Source organism: Passer domesticus, chromosome 4 (genome assembly GCF_036417665.1).
Source record: "Passer domesticus isolate bPasDom1 chromosome 4, bPasDom1.hap1, whole genome shotgun sequence".
Classification (NCBI taxonomy): domain Eukaryota; kingdom Metazoa; phylum Chordata; class Aves; order Passeriformes; family Passeridae; genus Passer; species Passer domesticus.
In genome coordinates, this window is record NC_087477.1 from 72513986 (window position 1) to 72537792 (window position 23807).

The 23807-nt window shown below is 43.8% G+C and overlaps 3 protein-coding genes across 6 annotated transcripts in view; 2 read left to right on the forward strand and 1 right to left on the reverse strand.

Annotated features, from left to right (window-relative positions):
• TBC1D14 (TBC1 domain family member 14) overlaps positions 1-7686 on the forward strand; it is a 64887-nt gene extending 57201 nt beyond the window's left edge. For all 4 annotated transcript variants that reach the window (XM_064418740.1, XM_064418739.1, XM_064418741.1 and 1 more), the window contains 2 exons: positions 2897-3155; positions 4375-7686. In XM_064418740.1, the coding sequence (XP_064274810.1) occupies positions 2897-3155; positions 4375-4440 (325 nt within the window). In that variant the 3' untranslated portion in view covers positions 4441-7686. The remainder of the gene's footprint in view (positions 1-2896; positions 3156-4374) is intronic.
• A 1656-nt stretch (positions 7687-9342) lies between these two features.
• TADA2B (transcriptional adaptor 2B) lies at positions 9343-17687 on the forward strand. Its single transcript, XM_064418744.1, has 2 exons — positions 9343-9628; positions 10793-17687. Exons 1-2 carry the CDS (start codon positions 9359-9361, stop codon positions 11783-11785), a joined length of 1263 nt encoding a protein of 420 aa, XP_064274814.1. The 5' UTR covers positions 9343-9358; the 3' UTR covers positions 11786-17687.
• On the reverse strand, positions 17183-23153 carry GRPEL1 (GrpE like 1, mitochondrial). The gene is made up of 4 exons (XM_064418745.1): positions 22995-23153; positions 22114-22282; positions 20531-20612; positions 17183-18102 (listed from the first exon to the last, which is right to left on the reverse strand). Exons 1-4 carry the CDS (start codon positions 23063-23065, stop codon positions 17756-17758), a joined length of 669 nt encoding a protein of 222 aa, XP_064274815.1. The 5' UTR covers positions 23066-23153; the 3' UTR covers positions 17183-17755.
• Positions 23154-23807: the final 654 nt, after the last annotated feature.

Here is a 23807-nt window from a genome sequence, read left to right on the forward strand (position 1 = left end):
TCTTTTAGACAGTAATGATTTTAAAATTTACAGACATGGAATGTGTAGTACAAGCATACATAAGATCTGATTTGCATCAATGTTGCGTGTGAGTTGCCAATCCAAAATCTGGCCTACCTGTCTGCATTGTTGATATCTTATAAAGACTTTTTAATTAGAAAGAAAAGAGAAAAATGAGAGGAGGAAGAAAAAGCAAAGGAAAGAAGAATGGAGCTTATGATTATCATGGTAGCAGTGCTTTGCTTTCTTGATGACTTTATGATCATATGCTTTTGCTGTGAGCAGCAAACCAGCCAGGACTGCATGCATCTACCTCCAAGTACACTTTCATCAGAAACAGGGCCAGGGAGGAGCAGGAGCATCTGGTGCTTCTTCTCTTCCTCTTCCAAACAGAGAAAGGCCAGGAGCCTGCACCTGCATGTGAACTAGCTGTATTGGCTGCACCTGCAGCTCTAGAGTGGGTTGCAAGAGAGCTGCAGACAGAAGTCACCCTGCAGTACAGCGACAGCAAGTCCTGTGCAAGGAGTGTGGCAGTGCTGCTGGAAGATGCTGCTGGAACTGCCTCAGTCTGGCAGCTGCTTTATTACTGCAATAAATTCCAGTTGAGTTGCAGACCAGTAACTCAGATGTCTAATAAAAAATGTCTTTCAGTAGGAAATGTTTGAAGGGATGAAATGCTGTTCTAAGTAGTGGTTCCTACTGGCCTTTCACTGCTTATTCTAGGGGGCCCAGTCTCTGCTTTTAGGTCTTGATGCATCCATTTCATGCAAATATTAATGAAAGTTAATTGCCTTGTTAAGTGCAAATAGCGCTTCATTCCAAATTATGAAGAGCTCAATGGCAAATACCTGACTTGATGTGACAGCTTTTTTGATGCAAGTAAATCCTTTCATACAAAAGAAGTGTTCTTATAAATAGTTCTTTCTTTTGACAGTTAATTTTCTGCATAGTTGGAGATTTAATACAAATGGGTTATTCAGGTTAGCTCTGAATCATGACAGAATAATGGCTTTTGTGAATAAAAACAGGTCTATAAAGTTGGCATTGTTACTTATCTTTAACCAGGACTTGTTTCTGACTGGGTGTTTGCCTGCTACTTGGTCACCAGGAAAGGACTCAGTTGAATTATTTCCTATTGCACTGTTCCTTTTAAATTGAAAACCTGTTGCTGTTTCCTGTGTGTGTACAACAAAAATCTTAATTCTGCCATGTAGGTATTCTGTGGCAGTATGGTTTTATATGGTCTGCAACAGTTCAAAAAGATTGAAAGAGTATACAAAGTAAATGAAGCTTGCAGTGCAGGATTGGCCAGTAACCCAAAGAAAGAGCTTGTATCGTGCTCATCTTACACCTTCATGTGTGTATGTGTATGTGTGATGAACAAGTGTTTGGGTTTTGCATCCCAGACCTATACTTCTTGTTTATTTTATAATTCTAACTTAGCTTTTTGGAGAACAGGAATTTAAAATGTTTCCACTTGCTATAAGATTGCAATGAGATATAAAAATAGGAAAACCAGTAAAATCCTAAGGACCTTAAACCTGCAATTCACTTGTCACCTGAATTTGTGCAAATGTTCATTTCGTCAGGATGTTAATCAAATGAATGTCTTTTCCCTTTTTTCTAAAGTGTAGTGATTCACACAGAAGCCATACACTTAACAACACATCATTCGATAAACTTTTCTATAGTAAAAAGCAGAGAATGCAGAAAAGCTTTGATTATTAGACTTTCCTGTGAAAATACATTACTTCATATGCTATACTTATATATATGCCTGTATATACATCTGTTCCATTTTATCTTTTTAATTTGAATCCAAATTTCCCATATAAAAAATTGGAGGGGATAGAGGGTAATTTTAAACATGTGAAAATTACTATTCAATTCAGCATACTTGAAAAGGAGATTTTGTTAAAAGCTGTGGAAAGGTTTGATTTAAATTTGAGCCTTTGCTGACCTCTGCTGGGGAGAGAATTCTTTGCAGTTTTACAGAGATTTTTGTGCAGTGCATCTGTGGAAGAATTATTCTAAATTCTGAAGGAAAAAACCACTGTAATTCTTTTCCCTTATATACTGTAAAATGATTCCAGGAAATTATTCTTATCACGTGCTGTTAGGTCATTGCTGGCAGCAGTGCTCCTGCTCTGCTGTACAGAGAGATGCATAAAGGAGAGAGGAGGGAGCAACTTCTTGTGTCTGGCTGCAAGGCTGTCAGCATTTTGGTGAAGGAAGAAAAGTGCTCATGCCTGTTAATGAGAGTAGAATTTTAGCAGCTGGGACGAGGCTGTTCCCTTCTCTTTGGGAATCACATCCATACAGGTGCACAGAGCCACCATCTTATCACCACTATCTACACCTCACTGGACATCCTGCCTTGCCTGTTTCTCTCAACTTAAGGGAGTTCAAGATGATCCTTCCTCCAGAACTCATGCTCTTACTACTTTGCCTGTCACTCAAGTCTGGAACACGAGTTAATTTTACTCATCTCCTTTATCTAAACCACAAAATGCCCATTGCAGTTTGTCTTAAGGTTCAGATTTTTTGAGTTTATGCTACTAAAACTGCATCAATTCTCAGCTCTGAAGTGATGATTAAATAGGCCTTTGATTATAGCTGTGGTCATCACATGCCCATTGTAAAACCATGTATATTGTTTCTTCTGGTATGATGCAAGAAAATCAAACTTAGAGACCACGCCTTAATGGTTGTACAATTTTATATTGTTTCATGGGTTGGTGCGCTGCAACCAACAGAAGTACTGCTGAAATATAAAAAGGAATATCCAATTACAAATATTTGAGAAGCCTCAAACTTACTGGTAATTGGTGTGTATACTTCTGAGAGTATCCAAGACTTCTTGTCCAATAACTGAAAATTTTGTTCTGCCTTTCAGGATATTCACATTGTACAGCAAATCTTTGCCCCTAGACTTGGCTTGTCGTGTCTGGGATGTGTTCTGCCGTGATGGAGAAGAGTTCTTGTTCCGTACAGCGCTGGGAATACTAAAACTTTTTGAAGATATTTTGACCAAAATGGACTTCATTCATATAGCTCAGTTTTTAACAAAGCTACCAGAGGACTTGCCTTCGGAAGAATTCTTCACATCTATTGCTGCCATTCAGATGCAAAGTAGAAACAAAAAATGGGCTCAGGTAAAGAGGATGTCAATCTTTGGTAACTGATGATTTTACTTTACTCATGAAAATGGGGTTTGGCAACATCTGGAAGAATGTTTTAGCAGAGCTAGTGCTTGATTTTAGGGGTAGGTGGGACTGTGTAGCTTACTCCATGCTTTTAGGATACATTGAGATGAGTGGATTTCCTCAGCTTAATCTCCTCTGGAAAGGGAGAGCTCAGTCAACATTCAAAATTGAAGTATTGAGTGAACTTTATGAAGTAAAAAGTCACACAACTTTGAAAATTTATTAACTACAAAGGCTGCTAGCAACATTACAACTTAATACTTAAAAGCAGAAATCCACTCTTTGGGAGAAGTTGTCAGGACATGCTGTCCTACAGTCATTTTAATCTTCTTGAAGATCTCTACTCTGCCTAATTTTGGTCTCTACAGAAGTGATTGCATCTCTGACTTCTTTATTGGGATTTAGCATGTGATTTCAGAAATTGTTTCATCTCCGTAATTTCAACTAAATTTCAGTTTAAAGAAAAAAATGTGTCATCTGAATATGGAAATCATTAAGTGGCTGTAGCAGCCATTAATGTTGGAGAGTGGAAACACCCCCTTTTTTTTTTATTTCTTTTTCAAAGCAGCAATACAGCCCACTTTGTGAGTCATTCCATAATAGAGCTCTGCCTATTTTTGCAGAGAAAATGAAAGGTGGTATAAAACGTAGTAGTTGGGGCAATTCAGCTGCAAACTGGGTGTTTCTGGTTCTTTCCTGGGGTAGCAGTGCCTGTAGATGCTGGGGATTGCCAGTTTTCTCTTCAAGATGAGCATTCCCAGGCTTCACAGCAGGAGTGGCTCACAGGTTGTTCAGTTGTCTCACCTTCCTTGAACATGTCATGTGTGCATGAGGATTGCATTCCAAATGAATTGCCAGCCTGCTGCTGCTTCCCTTGTGGGGAAGGAGAGATAAGGGTCCTATTCTGCCAAGTCCCCCAATTAACAGGCTTCAGAAGTGTGTGTTGGGGGGAGATAGAGTTTAAACCTTTGTTAAATCTGTTTCTATCCACCAGGTCACAAGGACTTATGGGAGAGGTCTCTTGTCAGTGGAGAGGTTCTCTAAATTTAATTACATTTGATAGTTAAAATAGCATTGCTCAGACATAATTGGAAACTCTTCAGAACAAATTGAGTAATTTTTTTTAAATCTAATGCTTTTCTTCTCTCTCATTTCTTGAAATGTCTAGATACTGGCTGCTCTGCAGAAAGATAACCGGGAAATGGAAAAAGGAAGTCCTTCACTGAAACGTTAACGTTGGGTTTGCCTCCAGTGGCTCCCAGGAAAAGAGCAAAAGTGGCAAAAGTATTGATTACTGTTTGACACGTATGAGCCCTACAAATCAAAGTGTTAGTTCAGTTACATTTAGTAGTAGAATAGCCTTAAGGGGGAGAGAAGAAAATCGAGGAGGAGGAGTGAAAAAAAAAAAAAACCCAAGAAAGAAAATTAGGGGATAAACCCCTTATAAATTAAACCTAGGCTTAGCCTTAAACTTTTAGTGGTATGCGCATATGCTGTGGAGAGCATTACACATTCTGAAACAAAATAATATCAAGGGTTTGGGGGTTTTCTGAATTTTATTTCTTAGATGTTTTAAAAGACTGGATGTTCAACAATGTTGGTTGCTTTGACAGCTATTCCCCTTCCATTTTTAGGCAGGATATATTTCCAATACCTGTAAGAGTAACTGGATCTTGATTTTAGATAACTGGTGCTTGAATTCTAAATGATGTAAGGACCATTTCTTTAGAAATGCTTCTGATTTTATAGGATGTGGGTCCCATTTACCAAAGAAATCATGTAGACATAGAACTACATTCCTTTCTTTAATAAGAAAAAGTTAAGTAGAAAGTAAGCTTGGAAGAGAAGTCAAACTAGCAGTGCAAAACTAATTATTCTTCAAGATGCCTTGAAAATTTATTTTCAAATCCAATCTGGATGCATATGGAGGAAATTCCATTCATCAGACTAGATTCTAAACTCAACAAGAGGGTTCTGGTGTTAAGGTGGCATCATTTCCCAATTTGTACTCTCTTTCCTCTGTTGAAAGCCAAGGTCACGTACTACTAAATGCACGTTTCCATGTGTCCCTCTCCTGGGGCACTGCTGTTTCACCATGTTCTTGCCTACCATCCACTTACTGTGTGCCATGTGTCCAGCCATGGAGATGAAACTGGACTTAGCAGATAAACTGAGAAATGGTTAAAAGCAATTTTGGTAGCTGCTTTAAACCAAGCATTTCTCACTGGCAGAACTAAGGAGGAGGGGTGGTAGTTTGCCAGTGTTTCTGCTGAAAAGAAAAGGTTTTGTGGAATCTCCTGAAGCTGCTGTTGCTGCCTCAGTGGGAAGGTCATGTGGAGCTGATCCACAGAGTGACAAGTGAAAGGAGTTTATTGGGAAATGTGCCAGACACCATCAGGATAAGTACAAGCTGTCATTTCTGAGCGTTTTATCTGACCTCTAAAACATGAGAGCAAGTTACAGTGGCAGCAAATGGCCATTACATAAATCCCTCATACATCGTAGATCCTCTCTGCATTCAGGTGAATGTTGAAGGGCAAATCATGAGTGCCTCTGATTTACAAGAATGTTTATTGCATAGTGTGTAGTGTAAAACCAGTTTTATACTAATGATGATCATTGAAAAGGGAAAGGTAACTGAAGCAATATTTGTGTTAACTGTGAACAGGCGTTACTCAATCCTCCAGCTGCATGGTCAGCAGTTTCCCTGTGCTCTTCAGCTGCTTTATGCTGATGATTTTGGCATTGTCTGAATAAAAACAAGAAGAATAGTTGCACACTGCTCTACTCAACATACAGTGTAAAGGACTGTGGGACATAAAACACTGTCCTTTGGTACGGACATTATTTCTGTGAGGGATAATTTGATTGTAATATTAAGAAGAGTGAGAACAAGATTCCCTGGTAAGTGAGGACTCATAATCACTTTGAAAGATGTGTAATGCAAATGCAGCCTGCAAGTCCAATACCTCATTGACCTCTTCTCCTGTCCACTTTGTGTAGCTGGTGTAATGGATGTGGTTTTTGTTGGTCATCTTAATTCCACCACAAGACATCACCTCAGTCATCACTTACTGAAAATAGACATTAAAGATGTGATAGGAAACATGTTAATTCACTCAGAATTTGTACAGAATTTGTCCTCCAGTGACTGGTACTTGTATGCTCCATTGCTTTGAAGTGCAATAGAAAGCAGGAAGGTCAGTAAGTGTTTTTTAATATTACCTTTTCTATTACTGCAACAAATATGCCTTTCCACGAGGAATACGAGAGGCCTACCATCCGAAACATTTGCACTATGCTTTTAAACGGTTTATGGAACACACAGATCACTTTTTCCTCAATGTACATGTTTAGGTGGTACTGTAACTGGCTTCGTGATTTAAGTCTTCATTGCAACTACATTTGTATTTTCTTTTAAAGCAAGTCTACAAGTGTGGCTCATTTGTCTGGTTAAAAAAGCATTTTTAGCTAGTAGGTATCTCGGCAGCCATCGACAGCCTGTTCTTTCTCTCTTCTCAATAAGATGTTGAATGTAACAGTGACAGTGGGCATAGTTGTGGGGAAAAGGCCTGCTGCAACACTCGTGCACTGTTTGTTACTTGCAAATGTAATTACTTTGTTTTGTGATTTGATCTGTTCTTAGAAGTTGTATATATTTTCTAAATGATTTCTTTGTGTATATAAGGTATGTTCTTTAATGAAGAAACAGCAATGCAATAAGGAGCTTTGCACAGTTTATTTTCAAACAAAATACATGTGAAAAAAATCACCTGCCTAAACATGCAATTATTTTAACTTCTCAATGACTTGATTTGAAGGTAATGCTTGAATTTTGATAAAAACAGAGCTGAGTAGTAATGGCATAGAATTTCTTGCCACTGAGCTTTTTCAAGTTTCTTGCAGTATACCAAATCTCTTAATTAGCTAATACAGAAATCTTTAAGAAATTCAGGGAATTGCATTAAAAAATTGACAATATAATTGTTCAGGTACTTCAGAGTATCTGTAACAAGATGCATGAGATTTTCTTTCATAGAATAAATGTCCCCATCAAGCAAACTTTCTTTTCTTCATGGGTTTAAAGAAAAATGGAACTGCTGCAATACATGAAAAGTACCACTGAACGTGCAGCAGATCAGAGAAACCAGAAAACTCCAGCCAGCTTTGGGATTCTTTACAATCTGCACTTTATAATAAAGCAGTTTTGCAACTTCGATCTGAAATCAATCAGTAATATTATTTCATTTAGTAAACAATTCCATTTGGGAAAAAAAGGTACCTTGTAACAGCTTATTTTTGAATGTTTTAAAACAAGAATGATATATAGAGAAGTGTTGGTACATCTCCTGTACATCATGTTTAAATTGGGTTATGTAGTTACCACGTTTGTTTTGTTTAGATATGTGTATCAAACTGGAACTTTTTTCAACTGTAAATATATGGTTTTGTTAAATAAAGTCATGTAAAGTTATCTTAATCAACTGTTGTCAGTGTAATTCAGATATTAAAACTTCCAGTACTAGTCTTTTTCTTCACAGGTGGCTTTAGCAATTTTTGTCTGTTCAAAAAGAGGACTTTGGGCTATTTGTTAATTTTGCTGATGCTTTGAAGTTCTCATGTTAAAATACCTGTTAAATACCCTGAGACATTTAGAAAATCTGATACTTACTGTGCCTGTGGTTTTATCCCTTTTCATACATCTTTTTCTGGACTAGACCTGAGGTCTGATAAATGTATTATGAAAAACAGTTGTAAATACATTTTTATGTGTTTTCAGAGTTCAGGAATGCTTAAGTACCTTATCCTGGCTTTGTCTCAAAAGAATAAATATTAGTTTATTGCAAGTTTCATAATCACAAAGCATTTTTATGCTTGAGTTAAGGCAGTGTTGTTTTACTTCTGACATAGACATAACGTCAGAACTTAAAGTGGAGAAACTTCCTGTTGCTAAAATGAAAAGAGTTTGAAGGATCAAATAAAAGAGGGGAGAGAAGGCAGTACCTGAGCAACAGGAGAACGTGCAGAACACAGGCACAGCCTTGGCTGCCATGCCAGCGAGCAGCTGTCCCACTTCCTTGCACTGAAGTGTCTCCTGATGTGCAGAATTGGAATGGGAAATCGGGTTTGTCCTCTCTAACACCGATTTGATACTGAAAGAGATTTACATTGCATCTGGTACAGGAGTTGCACACATCTATTCAAAACTAGATTTACTTGTTTTCCCAAACAATAATTCCAAGTTTCTTCAGCCATGCTCAGCAAGGAAGGGGGAATTTGCTTTCTGGCTTTTCATCTGAACGCCCCTACAAGTAGGGTCAGCCCAGCACAATGACATTTCTGCGTTTCCAGCTGCTGACTCAGCAGCTCCACAGGATTTTTCCTGAAAGTCCTGAAGTGGTGTCCCAGTTTCAGGTTGTCTCCCCTCAGGCTTTCGGGCTGTTTCTCGGGATATTGCTCTGCCCTGACACGCCACCCATCAGTTCGGCCTCTTCACCTTGGCTTTCCGCTTCCATTAACTCGAGTTTTTCCACGAAGTGGCTGTTTTTCCATGAATTCCATATTCTCGTGGACTGCGTTCGATTGTTCCTTTTGGGCTTCAGGATTTCATCGCAGGTAGCGGAGCTCTTTCTTCCCGTGCTCGCAGCACGGAGCGCCGGGCACTTCTCTCCGAGCAGTCACGGCGGTTCCAACAGACCGCATTCACGCCTCAGCCGCATGTTTTCTGCGTGGGCCGACAGGAGTACACCTAAAAGCAGACTCGCTTTATTTCTTTAGTGCTCCCTGCCGGGAAGGGGCGCTTCCCTCAGGAGCGCCCGGCCGTGCCCGGCCTCCTCCCGCCCGGCCCGGCCCCGCTTCCCCCGTTGCCGGGCACCCGCCGGGCCCCGCCCCCCGCTCGTGCGCGGCCCCGCCCCCTGGCGGGCGGCCCCTGCGCGGCGGCTCCTCTCGGGGCGGCCCCTCCCATTGGCCGCGGCGAGGGCGGACGGCTCCGGCTCGGCCAATCGGAGACGCCCCCTCGCGCTGCCACCCCCCGCGCCCGCCAGCCCCGGCCCCATTGGCCGGAGCTCGCCGCGGCCCCGCCCCCCGAGCGCGCTGCCATTGGCGGCGCGGGCGGCGGGGGCGCGGCCGCGCGCGCGCGCGGGCGGGGTAAGATGGCGGAACTGGGGAAGAAGTACTGCGTGTACTGCCTGGCCGAGGTGAGCCCGCTGCGCTTCCGCTGCACCGAGTGCGCCGACATCGAGCTCTGCCCCGAGTGCTTCTCGGCGGGCGCCGAGATCGGCCCGCACCGCCGATGGCACGGCTACCAGCTGGTGGACGGCGGCCGCTTCACCCTCTGGGGCGCCGAGGCCGAGGGCGGCTGGAGCAGCCGCGAGGAGCAGCTGCTGCTGGACGCCATCGAGCAGTTCGGCTTCGGCAACTGGGTAAGGGCCCAGGGGCGGGGGCGGGGGCGGGGGCGACCCTCCTGCTCGGAGCAGCGGCCCTGACACCGCCCCGGGTGCCCGGGCTGGAATTCTGCCCGTGCCTCCCGCAGCCCGTCCGTGTCCCAGCCCTGGTGCTGCTCCCAGCCCTGCTCGGCGTGTCCCGGCTGCGGGCTGGCTGCTCCCCTTCGGTGGCACTGCGCAGCCAGACCTGGTTCGAAAAGCAGCAGTGAGAAAGCGTCCCACAGTCACAGCATGGGTCGGGTCGGAAAGGACTCCAGTGGGTCATCCCGGAGCGCAGTGCACAGAACTGCATCCAGACGGTTCTGGGCTGTTTCCAGTGAGGGAGGCTCCACAGCCTCCCTGTCCCAGTGCTCAGTCACCTGCACAGTGAAGAAGTTCGTCCTCATGTACCTGTGGGACTTCCTGTGCATCAGTTTCTGCCTGTTAGCTCTTGTCCTGTTGCTTGGCACCACAGAGCAGAGCCTGGTCCATCTGACACCTCCCTTCAGATACTGATGGACTTTGCTGATGTCCCCTCTCGGTTGTCCCTTCTCGAGGCTGAGCAAGCCCAACTCCCTCAGCCTGTCCTTTTAAGAGAAATGCTCCAGTCCCCCAGTCATCCTCATTGCCCTCTGCTGGACCATTTGATTCATTTTGGATTCATTTGATTTGTTGTTACGTATGTTTTGTTTCATTATAATATAAATTTTAAAAACCTTAAAGTGTACAAGTTGCAGCTTGCTTAGTTTTTAAATAACTAGAAAGGAATAAAAGTTGTTACTCTTACAGTAAACACTTTATTTCCGCATTGCTCCTCAGCAATGTGATATAAAGAAGCAAAACTCAAGCCGTACAGTGCTGTTGGTGTTGGCTTGGGACTTGGAAAGCTTGGAAAGCTGGTAATGGTGAGCTGGCTTTGTGGGAATGCCGTGGGTGCTCAGGAATCACCACGTGGTGCTGTTTTCCTGCCTCCATGCACTGCAAACGCTCATCCAGAGCTGAAATTGAGATCTGATAGAAATTTGGCCAATATTGCTAGAGAAGTTTAGGTACTGGGAGTTGGCTTCTGAGGAGCAAGGAGCAAGTCCTGCTCTTTCCTGAGCGCTCGTTGTGCTGCGGGTGCAATGGGAATCGTTTCATCGCTCCTCCTTTTGTCCCCTTTAGGAGGACATGGCTGCTCACGTGGGCGCGTCCCGAACGCCTCAGGAGGTGATGGAGCACTACGTGAGCATGTACATCCACGGCAACCTGGGAAAGGCCTGCATCCCTGACACCATTCCCAACAGGGTGACGGACCACACGTGTCCCAGCGGCGGCCCGCTGTCCCCCAGCCTGACGACGCCGCTGCCGCCGCTGGACATCTCGGTGGCGGAGCAGCAGCAGCTGGGCTACATGCCCCTGCGCGACGACTACGAGATCGAGTACGACCAGGACGCCGAGACGCTCATCAGCGGCCTCTCGGTCAACTACGACGACGACGACGTGGAAATCGAGTTGAAAAGAGCCCACGTGGACATGTACGTGAGGAAGCTCAAGGAGAGGCAGCGGCGGAAGAACATTGCGCGAGATTATAACTTGGTCCCGGCCTTCCTGGGGAAGGATAAAAAGGACAAGGAGAAAGCTCCCAAACGGAAGATCACAAAAGAAGAGAAGGAGTTGAGGCTGAAACTGAGGCCTTTGTACCAGTTCATGTCTTGTAAGGAGTTTGAAGACTTCTTTGAGAACATGCACAAGGAGAGGATACTCCGAGCGAAGATTCGGGAGCTGCAGCGGTACCGGCGGAATGGGATCACCAAAATGGAGGAGTCGGCAGAGTACGAGGCGGCCCGGCACAAACGGGAGAAGAGGAAGGAGAACAAGAACATAGCTAGCTCCAAGAGAGGGAAGGAAGAGGGGAAAGAAGGTGAATTTGCTGCCATTGAAAACCTGCCTGGCTTTGAACTCTTATCGGACAGGGAAAAGGTGCTCTGCAGCTCTCTGAACTTGAGTCCTGCACGTTACGTGACTGTGAAAACGATCATCATTAAAGACCATCTCCAAAAAAGACAAGGAATTCCTTCAAAGAGTCGCCTTCCCAGTTACTTAGATAAGGTACTGAAGAAAAGGATTTTAAACTTTCTGACAGAAAGCGGTTGGATATCCAGGGATGCTTCATGAAATTCAGCCGATTGAAAAAACACAGCAGAGGCCCATTACAGCCTCAAGGACTCCGTTATTTTTCCCTTCCCTCCCCAAAGATACAGAAACCATGTCGCTTAAAAACACAAAAGAGCAAATACATAAACCTCCACAGTCATCATGATCCGTGGTGGTTTAAGTAGACTTTTGCTTTGGATCATGGAAAATACTTAATTGTGAAACTTTTACATTGGTTTTCACTGCTTTTGGTACATTCTTAGAACAGATTTTTTCATGTGAACTTACTCAAGTCCGGTAGTCCCAGAGTAGTTGCTTTAGTCCGTACTGTTGGATAAATGAATTTCAGTGTAATCCTTGCTTTTCTTTGCAGGTAGGAGATCGTTTCATTCACTGGAAACTTTCTTCATCCTTTGTTTTGTTTTTTTTTTTTGGTATAATGCTGGCAGCAAAGTGAAGCTTACAAAGGTCCTGTGCTGAGGAGCGGGTGAGCAGGGACTTTTGTGACCAGTGCTAAGCTTTTGGAACATTCTCCTTAGTAACTACAGCCGAGGCGTGGGGACAGCGGGATGAGAGTTCCTGTCCAGACTACAGCAGGGGTGAGCCGTGGCAGGGAGTGGAAGGAAGGAAGGAAATGTGGTAGGTGAGATGCCTCCAGGGACTTGTGCTGTGGAGGGGGTTCTTGAAGGGCTCCCAGCTAATCTGGGCATTGTTTTGACCTGAGTTTCCTGAAACAGACCCTTGTGAAGAGTTGATGTTTCCTGCTTGGTACTGGAGTGTCAGGAATCCCCAGCAGCTGTGGTGCTCTGCTCCAGAGGAGGGATCAGCTACAGCAAGGTACCTGACTTGGGCCAGAAATGGCATTTGGGAGAACAGGCAGTGAAGTGTTTGGCAGAATTTGAGAGCCTCAGGCAGCAAAATCGCTGTTTTTCCTTGTTAGAGGAGCCTGCTGCTCCTCCTTCGGGATCTTAACTGCTGAGCTCCTAGAGGCTGAGAAGGTGTAGCTATCTCCTGAATTTCGTTGGGAAGTCAGGGAAAGGGAAGAAGATTCTCAAATAGGGTATGGTTGCTGAGATTGGTCTTTAAAAACAAAAATTGATGCAGATTTGGTCAAAATGCACAAAGCGGTCCTAAATTTGGAGTGCTTAATCCAGCCACTGTAGGGTTCTAATTGCACATACCTGGAAATGTACTGGCCCAGGCACATTGAATCTGAGTTTGCTGACAGCTAGAAGAGAGTGCACCTTGGGAGGGATCCCTCCAGTTCTGACAGCTGCTGGGGCCAGGCACCAGCTGGGATGTGACACAGCAGGAAACACAAATGCCCAACCCACAGTACTGCTCTAGTAAGATCTATTGATTAAGGGAAAGATGGTGAAGGAGGATTAGAAAACTATTATTAAACTCATTTTGTCCTTCAATTGCCTGCTGGTATTTAACCAAATGAATAACAACCAGTGGTTGCCATGTGGAAATAGCACAGTTACTTGTGCCTGAGCCTCTCTGCTGGTTGAGTCTGGAGCAAGAAGCTGTGACTGGAGGCAGGCTGGGCAGGTCTTGTGGAGTGCAGGTGTACCAAACTTGGAACCTGACTGGCTTCAATATGAGTGCAAGATCTGGAAATGTCATCTTGCTGTGATGCTTTGGGCTGTAGTCAGTGAGGATACCACAAAATCTTAAAACAGTATTAATTCTGCAGTTTGGCAGAGGTTTTCTGATCAGAACTGGGTTTCATTTAATACATCCAGCATTACCAAACTAGTGTTACCAGTGAGTTTAGAATAAAAGGGGTACAATTACAAAGCCAGCATTTCTAAGGAAAAAAACCCCAAACTCTAGTGCCTTTTTCTTTTGAGCTTATGTTCTGTCCCTTCAAAAAAGGTAAGGGCTATGTCCTCTGGGATGTAATACTTTGTTTGGCTTATCTGTAAGTGGTTTGTTGTGGCATACTCGAGACTAAACTGTCTCTTCTTGGCAGCAGTGGAGCTAACTGCAATGTGCTGAGTAGCTTTAATAACCACTTCCACCCTGTATGCATGTAGAAGCAGCACACAAGTTCGTAAGGTATAAACCTTTGGTTATTTTCTCTGTCCTGCTCCTGTGGGAAGGAAGCTCAGTCTTTCTTTTTAGCATTCTAGTTATGCAATTTGGTTCTTCTGTAACTTGTTACTGAACTGCCATAACATGCTGTTTTGAAGGCTCAATTCTGCATGTAGCTGGGAGTTTAAGAGAATTGTTTTGGTTTTGTTTCTTCTGGGTTTTTTTCCCATCAAATCTGTGATTTTCATATTTCTACACTGTTTTGGCACATCTAAGTTAAACTGAAGCAATAGCATAAAGCCCATCTGAACAATAACTTAGGAAAAAATCTAGGCACCAATGAGGCATTTAAATGTTGAAGTGAATTCTGCATTTACACTTTGTAGCTTCTTAATTCCTCAACCCCTCCAAAATGTTTCTTTGGTGCTAGATGTAACTTATTGAACATCAAAATGAATGTAAAATAAAAGTATTTTTAATGTATGCAATATGGATATCAATATTTATTTTGTACTTGCAAGCTAACTCAAGGTGGTAAATGTTTGCTTTAGCAAATATTATTCCCTTGGAACGGGCTTCCCTAGAAGCAATGTCTCATTTTCAGCTATGCTTTTAATTTTAAAGGTGACTTGCACTAGAGGATGCTGCTGTTCCATATTTCACATGGAACTGATTTAGTCTAAGCATTCCTTTGTTATGAGCTGCTGGTTTTCTGTTTGATTGCTTATAAATTGAGATGCAGTTAATGTTAATCCAGCAATTTACTACAGCTATGCTGCTTCTCTTCTGTGGTGAAGGGGCTGAGATGGCAAAGAGCTCTTTCAACTTGTTTTTTGTGTTGATCTGGAAGTGCTTCCTGTACTGTACAAATAATCCAGCCTTCATGTTGCTAATGACAAGGTGTTTTATATGCTTAATGCTCTTGACTTTTCTAATTAAAGTTATTACTAATGATAGTATCTGTCTTAACAGCATTGATATAAGCCTATGGAAAAGCAACAGTCTCTAAGCTGTTGAAATACTGATCTTGTGCTCTGGGTGGGGGCTGTGCTGTGTGTCCCACCCCAGTGCTGTGCTGGAGTCCCCATCTCACCCCGTGTGCCCTGCCCAGCACTGGGCTGGGATGCTGCAGTGCTGTGGCTCCAGCCCAGCAGGCAGGGAGCACAGTGGCTGCAGGTCTGCACTCCTCTGTGACCATGAGCTGCCCTGGAGATCACCCAGACTGAGCTCTGCCCTGACTCTTGTGCAGCCGCTGCACTCGATGCCTCTCCAACTGGAACAGGCTTCCTGAACCTTCTGCTTTACTCTTCTCACAAAATATTTTTGCCTGTGCCCCAGTCACTCCTAAGTGATGACACATTAAATACTGTGAAGCAAGATACCCCGTGAGCATGTTCAGCTCGTCAGCTTCTTTCTTCCTTAAAGGGAATGTTGCATTCATTTGAAGTTTACATTTGTAGCTGTGCCAGACACACAAACGCCAGTGCTGAAATCACACAAAGCCTAACTGATGTTGTGCACACAGCATTTTACTAGATTTTTGCATTGTGTATTGGCAAATAAACTTGTATTAAAGTTTCTTTCCATGACTGATTTAACAAAAATGTAACTTGGGCAGTGAGGCAAACGGCTTAAGTCTTTGCAATAACAATTGGAGCTGCATTGTAGCTAAATGTGATGGGTGGAAACGTGTCTATGAGATAGCTGGTACTGCTGGTAGCTTTGTTGGGTGCTTAAGTTTCAGAACTACCTTCCTCTCTTCCTTGAACTCTTCAGTGCTCCCTCCTGGGCTATGGCAGAGTGCAGAGGTGGTTGGAGCTCTCTCTAGACTGACCCACTCCAGCTGAAGCCTTTCTGAGGGCAAGGAAGGGGAACCACTGAAATGAGAGACTCAGTTACCAGCTTTAAAGATGACCTTGTGCTGAACATGAACAGGAGCTTGTGTTTAAGAACACCCCAAATGAGCTGGTGTGTCCAAAAATGAGTTTGTGTGAAGCACTGGGAAGCTCATTAACAAAATCATCTGCTAGGGACCAACGTGCCCCTTTGCTTTAACTCTCTGTAACACAAACTTCTACACTAACAACATTATTACTACATTTAGTTTAGATCCAGAGGGATTGGGAGGTGACATAACACATGACAGTTCTTTAAAGGTATATAAAATGGAATCTGGTCCCTTTTTGACATCACTTGTGAGAACAGGTCCCACAATCAAAGTGCAGCAAAACCTTCTCTTCACACAACTACAGTGTGCTCTTAAACCCAGAGGGAGGAAAGATACTTCCAAATTCAACTTCATTATATGGAATCCCCTTTTTTCCCCCCCTCTATTTTTAAACTTGATCTTTGCATTTTTTTCCCTGTACTTGATTAGTTTAAAAATATAAACATTGTAGTTGCCTTCACACATCAAATAATTACTCTCCTTCCTCTGCCCAGTCGAAGCATTCTTTGGTAGAGTTGAGAAAGAATGAATCCTTAAATATGATTAACATGACTAACCTCCAAACAGTTTTATGCACTTAGGCTGCTCCTGGTTAACTGCTTAATGCCCATGAAGGAAACCAGCACTAGGAAAAATGTCTTAAGGAATGAGTAATGACTTCTCACCATGAGCAGGTCCAGTGGTCAGTAAGCTCTTGGCAACTCTGTATCTGAACCAAATATTTGATTAATGAACTTTAAGGTAAGAAGCTCCTTAATTCACAATAACCAGAAATATGGTAAAAAATTCAGAAGTACTTACTTTTTACAGGACTTAGTAACTTCCCTAATTTGAAGATTCTGTCCTGTGTGTTAAGTGTGGGCTTTCAGAATACAAGAGGACAGATCCTTTGTCAGTTGTGTAATTTGCCAGGTTCCACCCACTCCTCCCCAGGTGACCAGACAAATGTCCTTCAGGTCATCATGTCTTGTGTGATGATGTTTATGCTGATTCTGCAGGACTGGGAGCAGCAGGTGGAGTTAGACATGGCAAGAGGTGCATGGAGAAAAGGTCTGGTGCAACCTAATACCCAAGCTGAGTAAATGTAAGAAATAAAGAAAATGAAACTAAGTTCACACTTTTGTTTGAGCCACTTACATGCAATTATTTATATAAGTCTAAAAGAAATCATATACCAAATTCTCAGCAACTCACTTCTTTGGGTGTTCTGGCTCTCATCAGGATTGTAACTACAGTTTGCATAACAAACTGATTGCAAAGCTAGAAGTTACAAGACTATAAAAATTGTTTAAACCAATTTGTACAACATTAAATTAAAAATCCAAAGATAGGATAAATTCTATTGGTTCTTCAATGCCATACAAGTATTAGATGGTTTTCTTGATTCAATGTTAGTACAGGACAAAAAGGTTGAACAATTACAAAGGATATCTAATCTCCATTGCCATTTATTTACAGTTCAAAATTCACACAGGTTTCAGTTGCAGTTGTTGAGATTATTTTTGAATGGACAAAAGAGGGCATTTATCACATCAGTGTGTAAAAGCTGATGGGTGCTTGCAGAAGGCAGGTTATTTGTACTGCATCACCCACTTCTGCAATGTGAGATTCTAGAAAACCAAAGGAAGTGTTTGAATCACTATCTGCATTTTCAATCTACACGCAGTGATGAACTTGAAATTGCAACTTTCTTGTGAGCATTTCATTCTTTTCAATTTAATTCACCATCTCAGGAGCAATAGTTGTAAAAAACATTACCTAATCTAAAGCATTAGAGGGCTTAATGGCTCTTGTAGTTCACATTGAAGAAGAGCTTGTGGAACAGTGACGTTGAAGGCCACTAAGCAGGAGAATTTCATCGGTTACTTCATTTTCACTGGGAAACCTCAACCAACTCATTTAAACCTCTCAGGGAGCAGAGGAACGAGGGAAGCACGGTGTGAGAGAAAAACCATCCAGCTGTTTAATAGTTGTATGGCATTTGTAACTCTCAGCTCGAGCAGCTAAGCGTCTTTGACCACCCCCACGAGGGCGGGCCGCAGCGTGCGCCCGTGCAGCTTGTAGCCGATCTTGGAAACCAGCGCGATGGTGCCGGGCTCCTGGCCCTCCACGGGCGTGTGGAACAGCGCCTCGTGCTCGTAGGGATCGAACTTGGCTCCCACAGGGTTCAGTCTCAGCAGCCCATGCTTTTTGAACACTTTCTGAATCTGGACTTCTGTCATGACAAGACCTTCGTATAAGCTCTTCAAGTGAGGATTATCATCTTTAATTTCTTCTTTTGGAACGCTTTCTGTTGCTTTCTCCAAAATGTCTGCAACTTCTAGTAAGTCCTTACAGAAGCTCTGGATCCCTGAAAATGTATAAAAGAGGAGAGAACGGGATTAGTCCACTGAGGGAAACCCCCAACCTCACAACCCCAAAAGCTACAGCAATAATCTGCACTCTTTGACTTTTAAGAATATGTGTGATTATTTGGGGTAAAATATCCTATCCAGTTTTGGATGAGAATAAAGAACTATTGCAGATACACTGAAATCCACACCATCTCCTCTACTTCTATGGAAAAAAAGTGACTTAAACTCAAAAGAGTTAAGTTAGGCTAATGACCTAACAATAACAGTTGGAATTCTTACCCAAGTTACCAAAACTTTCAGATGGCTTCAAGTAGTTTCCTATGTCTCTCTCATCACCTAACATTCAAAGCATTATGTTGCCCTATTCCTAACTTTTAATCTGATGTCACAAAAATATTTGTAGAAGACAAAACATGTAATCAGACAGATGAAGATTTCAAGAGATGAACAAGGATTCTTCCTTGAATGAAAGGAACTTGCACCTCTCCCTCCTTCTACAAACCTCTTTTACAGAATCAGCAGCTGTGCCTTGCAAATACTGAGCAATTTCCAAATTAATCATAGTCCTTGTCGTGAAGCTGTTCTCTGGCTCACACTAAGAGAATCTCGACTAACCTTCACTTAAGGCATTAGCAATCAAGAAAATATTAAAACAGTTCAATAAATTAACACACACATAGAGATAAGCAAAGGACAAACAGCACTGGGTTTTGGTTTGGTTCTTTTTTAAGCCGGATTCCGCCTTTTTAATTCTAGCTCACATTTTAGATATTTGGGGTTTTTTCCCCTTACCAAGAAGTGATATGCCCATTACCAGCGGCCACATCTTTGGTTTAAACAAAACCCCCACAACTGTAGAAGCACCCTACAAGACCTGTGGGGATCAGCCAGTTCTCAGGAAAGGGTCTCTCCAACAACTGCACAACTCTGTAGAGACTCGAGCTCTTTACAGAACAGTAACTAACAATGTCCAAGTAGTTCCAAAAATCTGAAGAAAAACTGTCACAGTTTTAAACTAGAAACTAGATCTGTGATTGGGGCTGAACTGTACCCAATATAGATAAATCAGCTGTCTAGTTACCTGGATCAAACCAAATAACCAAACTCTTCAGAAGGTGGTTTGGCTTGTTTTTTTTACTGTATACATTATATTTGCAAATATCTGTAACTGCAACTCAGAATTTATGCAAGTCTCAGAAAGGAGTTTCTTCTTTTTCAACAGAACAAGCAGCCATGCACAAGCAACAGAACTTACAAATTACATGTAATCTAGTTTTCAAGATAAATTCATTTCCATTGTAGCACCCTGAGCTCAGACATGACTCCAAGTCCTTTGCAGTAAGAACATTAGTGAACAATGCTTACTGCAAATCAACCTCAGCATGAAGCACTCAAACATCCACGAAAAAGAATGCAAGAGTACTATGTACTTTGTCTTACAGTACACACTAACTGAAGACCCTGTATTCAGAAATTAAAACTTGAGTACTGAGAATTAAACTATACAGCTGTGTGTGGTGTGTGGTGGAAAAGAACAACTCATTTTTCAAGGCAGAGTGGCAGTCAAACACCAGGATAAAACAGCACTCTGCTGCTGCAGCATTTGCACACAGCTTCTGTTTTACAGATTTGTGTTGGAAATGTCACAAAGCTAAATCAGATGCTACTAGCCTGGCTCTTGAAGGAAGATGTGCTTCTAGCACTCCTCACAGCCAGTGACTGCATTTCTAGCACTAAAAAGAATCCATTCCTTTAGAAGTATTACTTCTATTTGAAAGCTATCATCTTCAACAGAACAATTATTCAACTGTAAAAGGCTAAAAAAAACCCACAAGAAGATCCCTAAACCAAAAAAGAACCAAATTAAAAACACTAAGAACAAAAAACAACGAAAACCCCCCAAACAAAACCGAAAAAGCAAAACAAAAAACCTCAACCAACACAAAAAAAACCCCCAAAAACCAACCAACCAACAAAAAAACAACCCACCAACCCCACAAAAAAGCCCCCAAACAACCAAACACCCCCTCCCCCCAAACAAACAAAAAAACCAGAAACCCAAACCTGAAGGCAGACCAATGTTCTATGCTTTTGGATAGGTCTGAGACCAAAACACGTGAAAAAGGCAAACTTCAGGCTGCAAAACTTACTAAAAAATCTACGAATGCAGTACACATTGTAGGAAACTAGATACCAAATTTAAAGAAAATGTCAGCTGTTGACTTCAGCAGTTCAAGTCTTGCCTTTGGCTGGGGACATGGTCACAATTCTGATGCAAGCTGAGGAACTGTTCAAACCTCTCTGCCTCAAATGAATTATTTAAGCAAGTATCACTGGGAAGTACAACATGTCAGTACTGCAAGGCCAGGCAGCCTCATTTTTGCAGGCTCTGACTGAGTGAACACCAGAGGAGCCTCCACTGACCGTATAACTTTGCCTCCTCCACCAGTTTCTGGCTTCTTTGCCTCACGTTTTCTGCATCTGCCAAGGCACGCTTGTACTTCTCCTAAAGAAGAAAAAACAGTAACAGAAGTTATTCCTCCCAGTCAGGCAGCTAGACAGTAATGTAGCATATTCAGTATAAAACAGCATTTTAAACAGTTTTACACCCTAAATCTACCATTTAGGGTAATCTGAAAGAACATGTCAATTATCACACCATCCCTCCTAGCAAGACAAAAGTTTGCTTCACATCACAAGGACAGAAATGAAGGAAAGGAAATCAGATGGTTTTCCAAACTCTTAGTAGTATTTGTCAACAGATTAGCTGGAAAAAAATTCACTCTACAGATATATAAAGTTCTATGAACCCAGTATTTCTGCTTTTTCTGCTGTGTGCTCCCAGAAATCCTCCATCAGTCATGAGGTACACTGACAGTACAGCAAACCAGATTCAACCCAGCCATGACTTTCAAACCATCTCCTCTCTCTCCATGAACACCACACAGTGCCTTCAGTTTTCTCAGCCTTTACAAACTACAAAGCCTAACTCCTCTGTTGTTCAGGTCACGTTTTGGTCTGCTCCTGGAAATAAGGCCATTTACCAGCAGATGCACTATGATGTGAAATACAGTAAAATTAATAAATAAAAATTCACACTGGGTGCTTTACCAACTAACCCCAAATGGCTTCCACCCTGAATATGCCTGAGCTTTGTAAGCCAGTGAAGAATCTCAAACCAGAATAAAAACAGCCAAGCTGCCTGGAGAACTGCATTAAGCAGCCAACAGCAAACAGAGACATTAAATGACATCTCAAATTTTTTCCTGTAGAGCTTTGGCAAGGGCAACAGAAAGCAAACTCAATCCACATATGATCCACAGGTGCTGGTTCTACAGAAGGTTCTGGGCTACCTCCTGAAGTCTCAAATGTCAGAAAGACATTTTATATAAAGCACTCATTAAATCTTAGCTTAATGCCCACCTCCCAGGGCATCCTTCAGCTGCTGGAGTTGTGCACAGGAGAGAAAGCAAGATCCACAAGGCCACAGAAGGGATGTGATGCTTCAGCCCAGAGTCTGAAGGGCTCTCCAACAGAAAAGGTCTGAAACTTCCTAAGTACAGCCTAAGCACAGTATTGTACAAAAGCTAAGCACCATTAACTCCGACCTTTGGAAAGTCAGCAGCTGTTTCCATGCAGTCTACTGTTCACACACACAAATGCACACACCAGAGACACATTCACACCCTTCCATGGCTCCCAGAATTTACTTCCCCACTCAGTGAAACCTATGTGAAAATCAGTAACAAGTTTTCTGGCTGGAAAAGGTCAAATTGCATCCAGAAACTGGAAAGAAATTATCCAAGATTTAATTTTGGACCAGGGATGCATCCCAGATTTTATAGCTCACGTACTCTTACGTTTCAAGAAATTATTCAATTGTGGGTTTTACACAACTAAACAGGAGTCAGACAACTTTATCCAGACTCTCCAGTGAGATCCCACAGTGCAGGCTCTTGGGCACACAGCCTGTAATCTGTGCAACCTAATAACCCAGAGACACTTACAGTAACTTCTTTTAGTTGCTCTTCCAGTTTGGCCTTTTCTTCAGCTAGCAGCTTTTCAGCAGAGCTGGGTTCCACCTTCTGCTCACTTTGGCTCTGACTCTGGTCCTCTTCCAAGTTCTGGCCAGTATTTTTCTGCTGTGTTGCTGCACAAAGCAGTCGTGGAGATGTTCTAAGGCAAAAAAAGACGGACATTATTATTCTGTTGCTTATTTTGTAAGATATCAGCATTTTCTAGATAGAAAAGATACTTTGACAGATACAATTCTCACATCAAAGCACGAAGTCATACAATTCTAAGCCTGTGAATACTGCATGCAGAATCCTCTGTCAGAAGCAGAGAAGACCATTCTTCTCCGTCAGAAATCTCCAACTATTAACTTACTCCAAGTAAGTAACTGAGGCAAGATATCAGCTTTTAAGTGTCCACTACATTCAGTTTACAGCCACAGAACTTTTAAGGGGAGTATGCGTTTTCAGCCCTGCGCTCTGTGAGAAAACAAACTCCGTGATGCAATGGCCGGCAAGAGCCTCCCAGAAAACGCCGGCGCAGAGCGGGGCCTGGCCCGGAGCGGCAGCCCCGCACCGCACCGGCAATGGCTCCACATCGCTCCCGGCCCGCCCGGGCCCAGGGCTCGTACCCCGCACGGACACCCCGGGCCTGCAGCCGGCAGGCTCCCCGCAGTGCCGGGCCGGGCCGGGCCGCTCTCCGGGGGAAGGCAAAGGGAGCGCAGCGAAGCGCGGCGGGGATGGGGCGGCCCCGGCCCGGCCCGGCTGTCGGACGGGGCTGCCTAGGGCTTGGGACCCCGCGCCTGGCTGTCCTCCCGGTCCGGCAATGAGCGCGGCCCGGCCCGAGTGCCCGGTGTCGGGCGCGGCCCCCTCACCTCAGCGCCACGCTCAGCAGCGGGAGGCGCGGGCGCAGCGCTCCCCGCACGCACTGGGCCACGGCCGCCATGGCGCCTTCCTGCCCGCCGGCCGCCTCGGCCCGCCCCTCGCGCCCCGCCAATCAGCGGGCGGGAGAGCCGGGAGTGACGCGGCCGCGAGCCAATCAGCAGGGCGGACGCGCCGCCCCGGGACGAACAGGCGGCTATTCCGGGGCGCGGCGGAGCGCCCTGAGGGGCGCGCGCGCCTCGCCCCACCGTGACGCGCGGCGGGCGGGGCGGGGCCGGCGGCCATTTTGTCTGGTGGCGGGCGGGGGGAGCGCCGCTGCTCTGTGGGTGCTGCTCCCGTGACCTGTGTCGGTGCTGTCCCAGCTGTGACTGGAAAAGTTTGGAGATTTCAGCTCATTTTAAGTGCTGGATAGCCCCCTTACCAATAACAGCTTGTAGCACCCGTCGTTAATTTGCACATCTCCACACAGAGGTTTCCATCCCCACACACTTGCTGAAACTGCTGTGTATACTCTTGCTGGGCAATCACTTCGTTTAATGAAATCTTGAGCTTTCATTAAATGGGATAATGTTGCTAATCCACTAGTTCCAGACTGGGCCACCTGCTTGTGCAAGCTGTTTGTGCAATGTCCTGTGTGACTGCAGGCTGTGGCAGGCCCGCTCGGCGGTGCTGGGATGGCTGAACTCGCCAGTTGCTTTGTCAATATCTTGTTAAAGGGGAGGGGGAAAAATCAGGGTCACGTATTTATTGTAGAGCCGTGAGGCTCAGTGCTGGATTATGCACAGATGCCTGAGCACCAGCTGTTG

Coding starts and splice junctions, on each gene's coding strand:
- TADA2B (XM_064418744.1), top strand. CDS start 9,359: ATGGCGGAACTGGGGAAGAAGTACTGCGTGTACTGCCTGGCCGAGGTG. Junction 9,629..10,792: donor AGTTCGGCTTCGGCAACTGG/GTAAGGGCCCAG, acceptor TGTCCCCTTTAG/GAGGACATGGCTGCTCACGT.
- GRPEL1 (XM_064418745.1), bottom strand. CDS start 23,065: ATGGCGGCCGTGGCCCAGTGCGTGCGGGGAGCGCTGCGCCCGCGCCTC. Junction 20,613..22,113: donor AGCAACTAAAAGAAGTTACT/GTAAGTGTCTCT, acceptor TTTCTTCTTTAG/GAGAAGTACAAGCGTGCCTT. Junction 18,103..20,530: donor GGAGGAGGCAAAGTTATACG/GTCAGTGGAGGC, acceptor ATACATTTTCAG/GGATCCAGAGCTTCTGTAAG.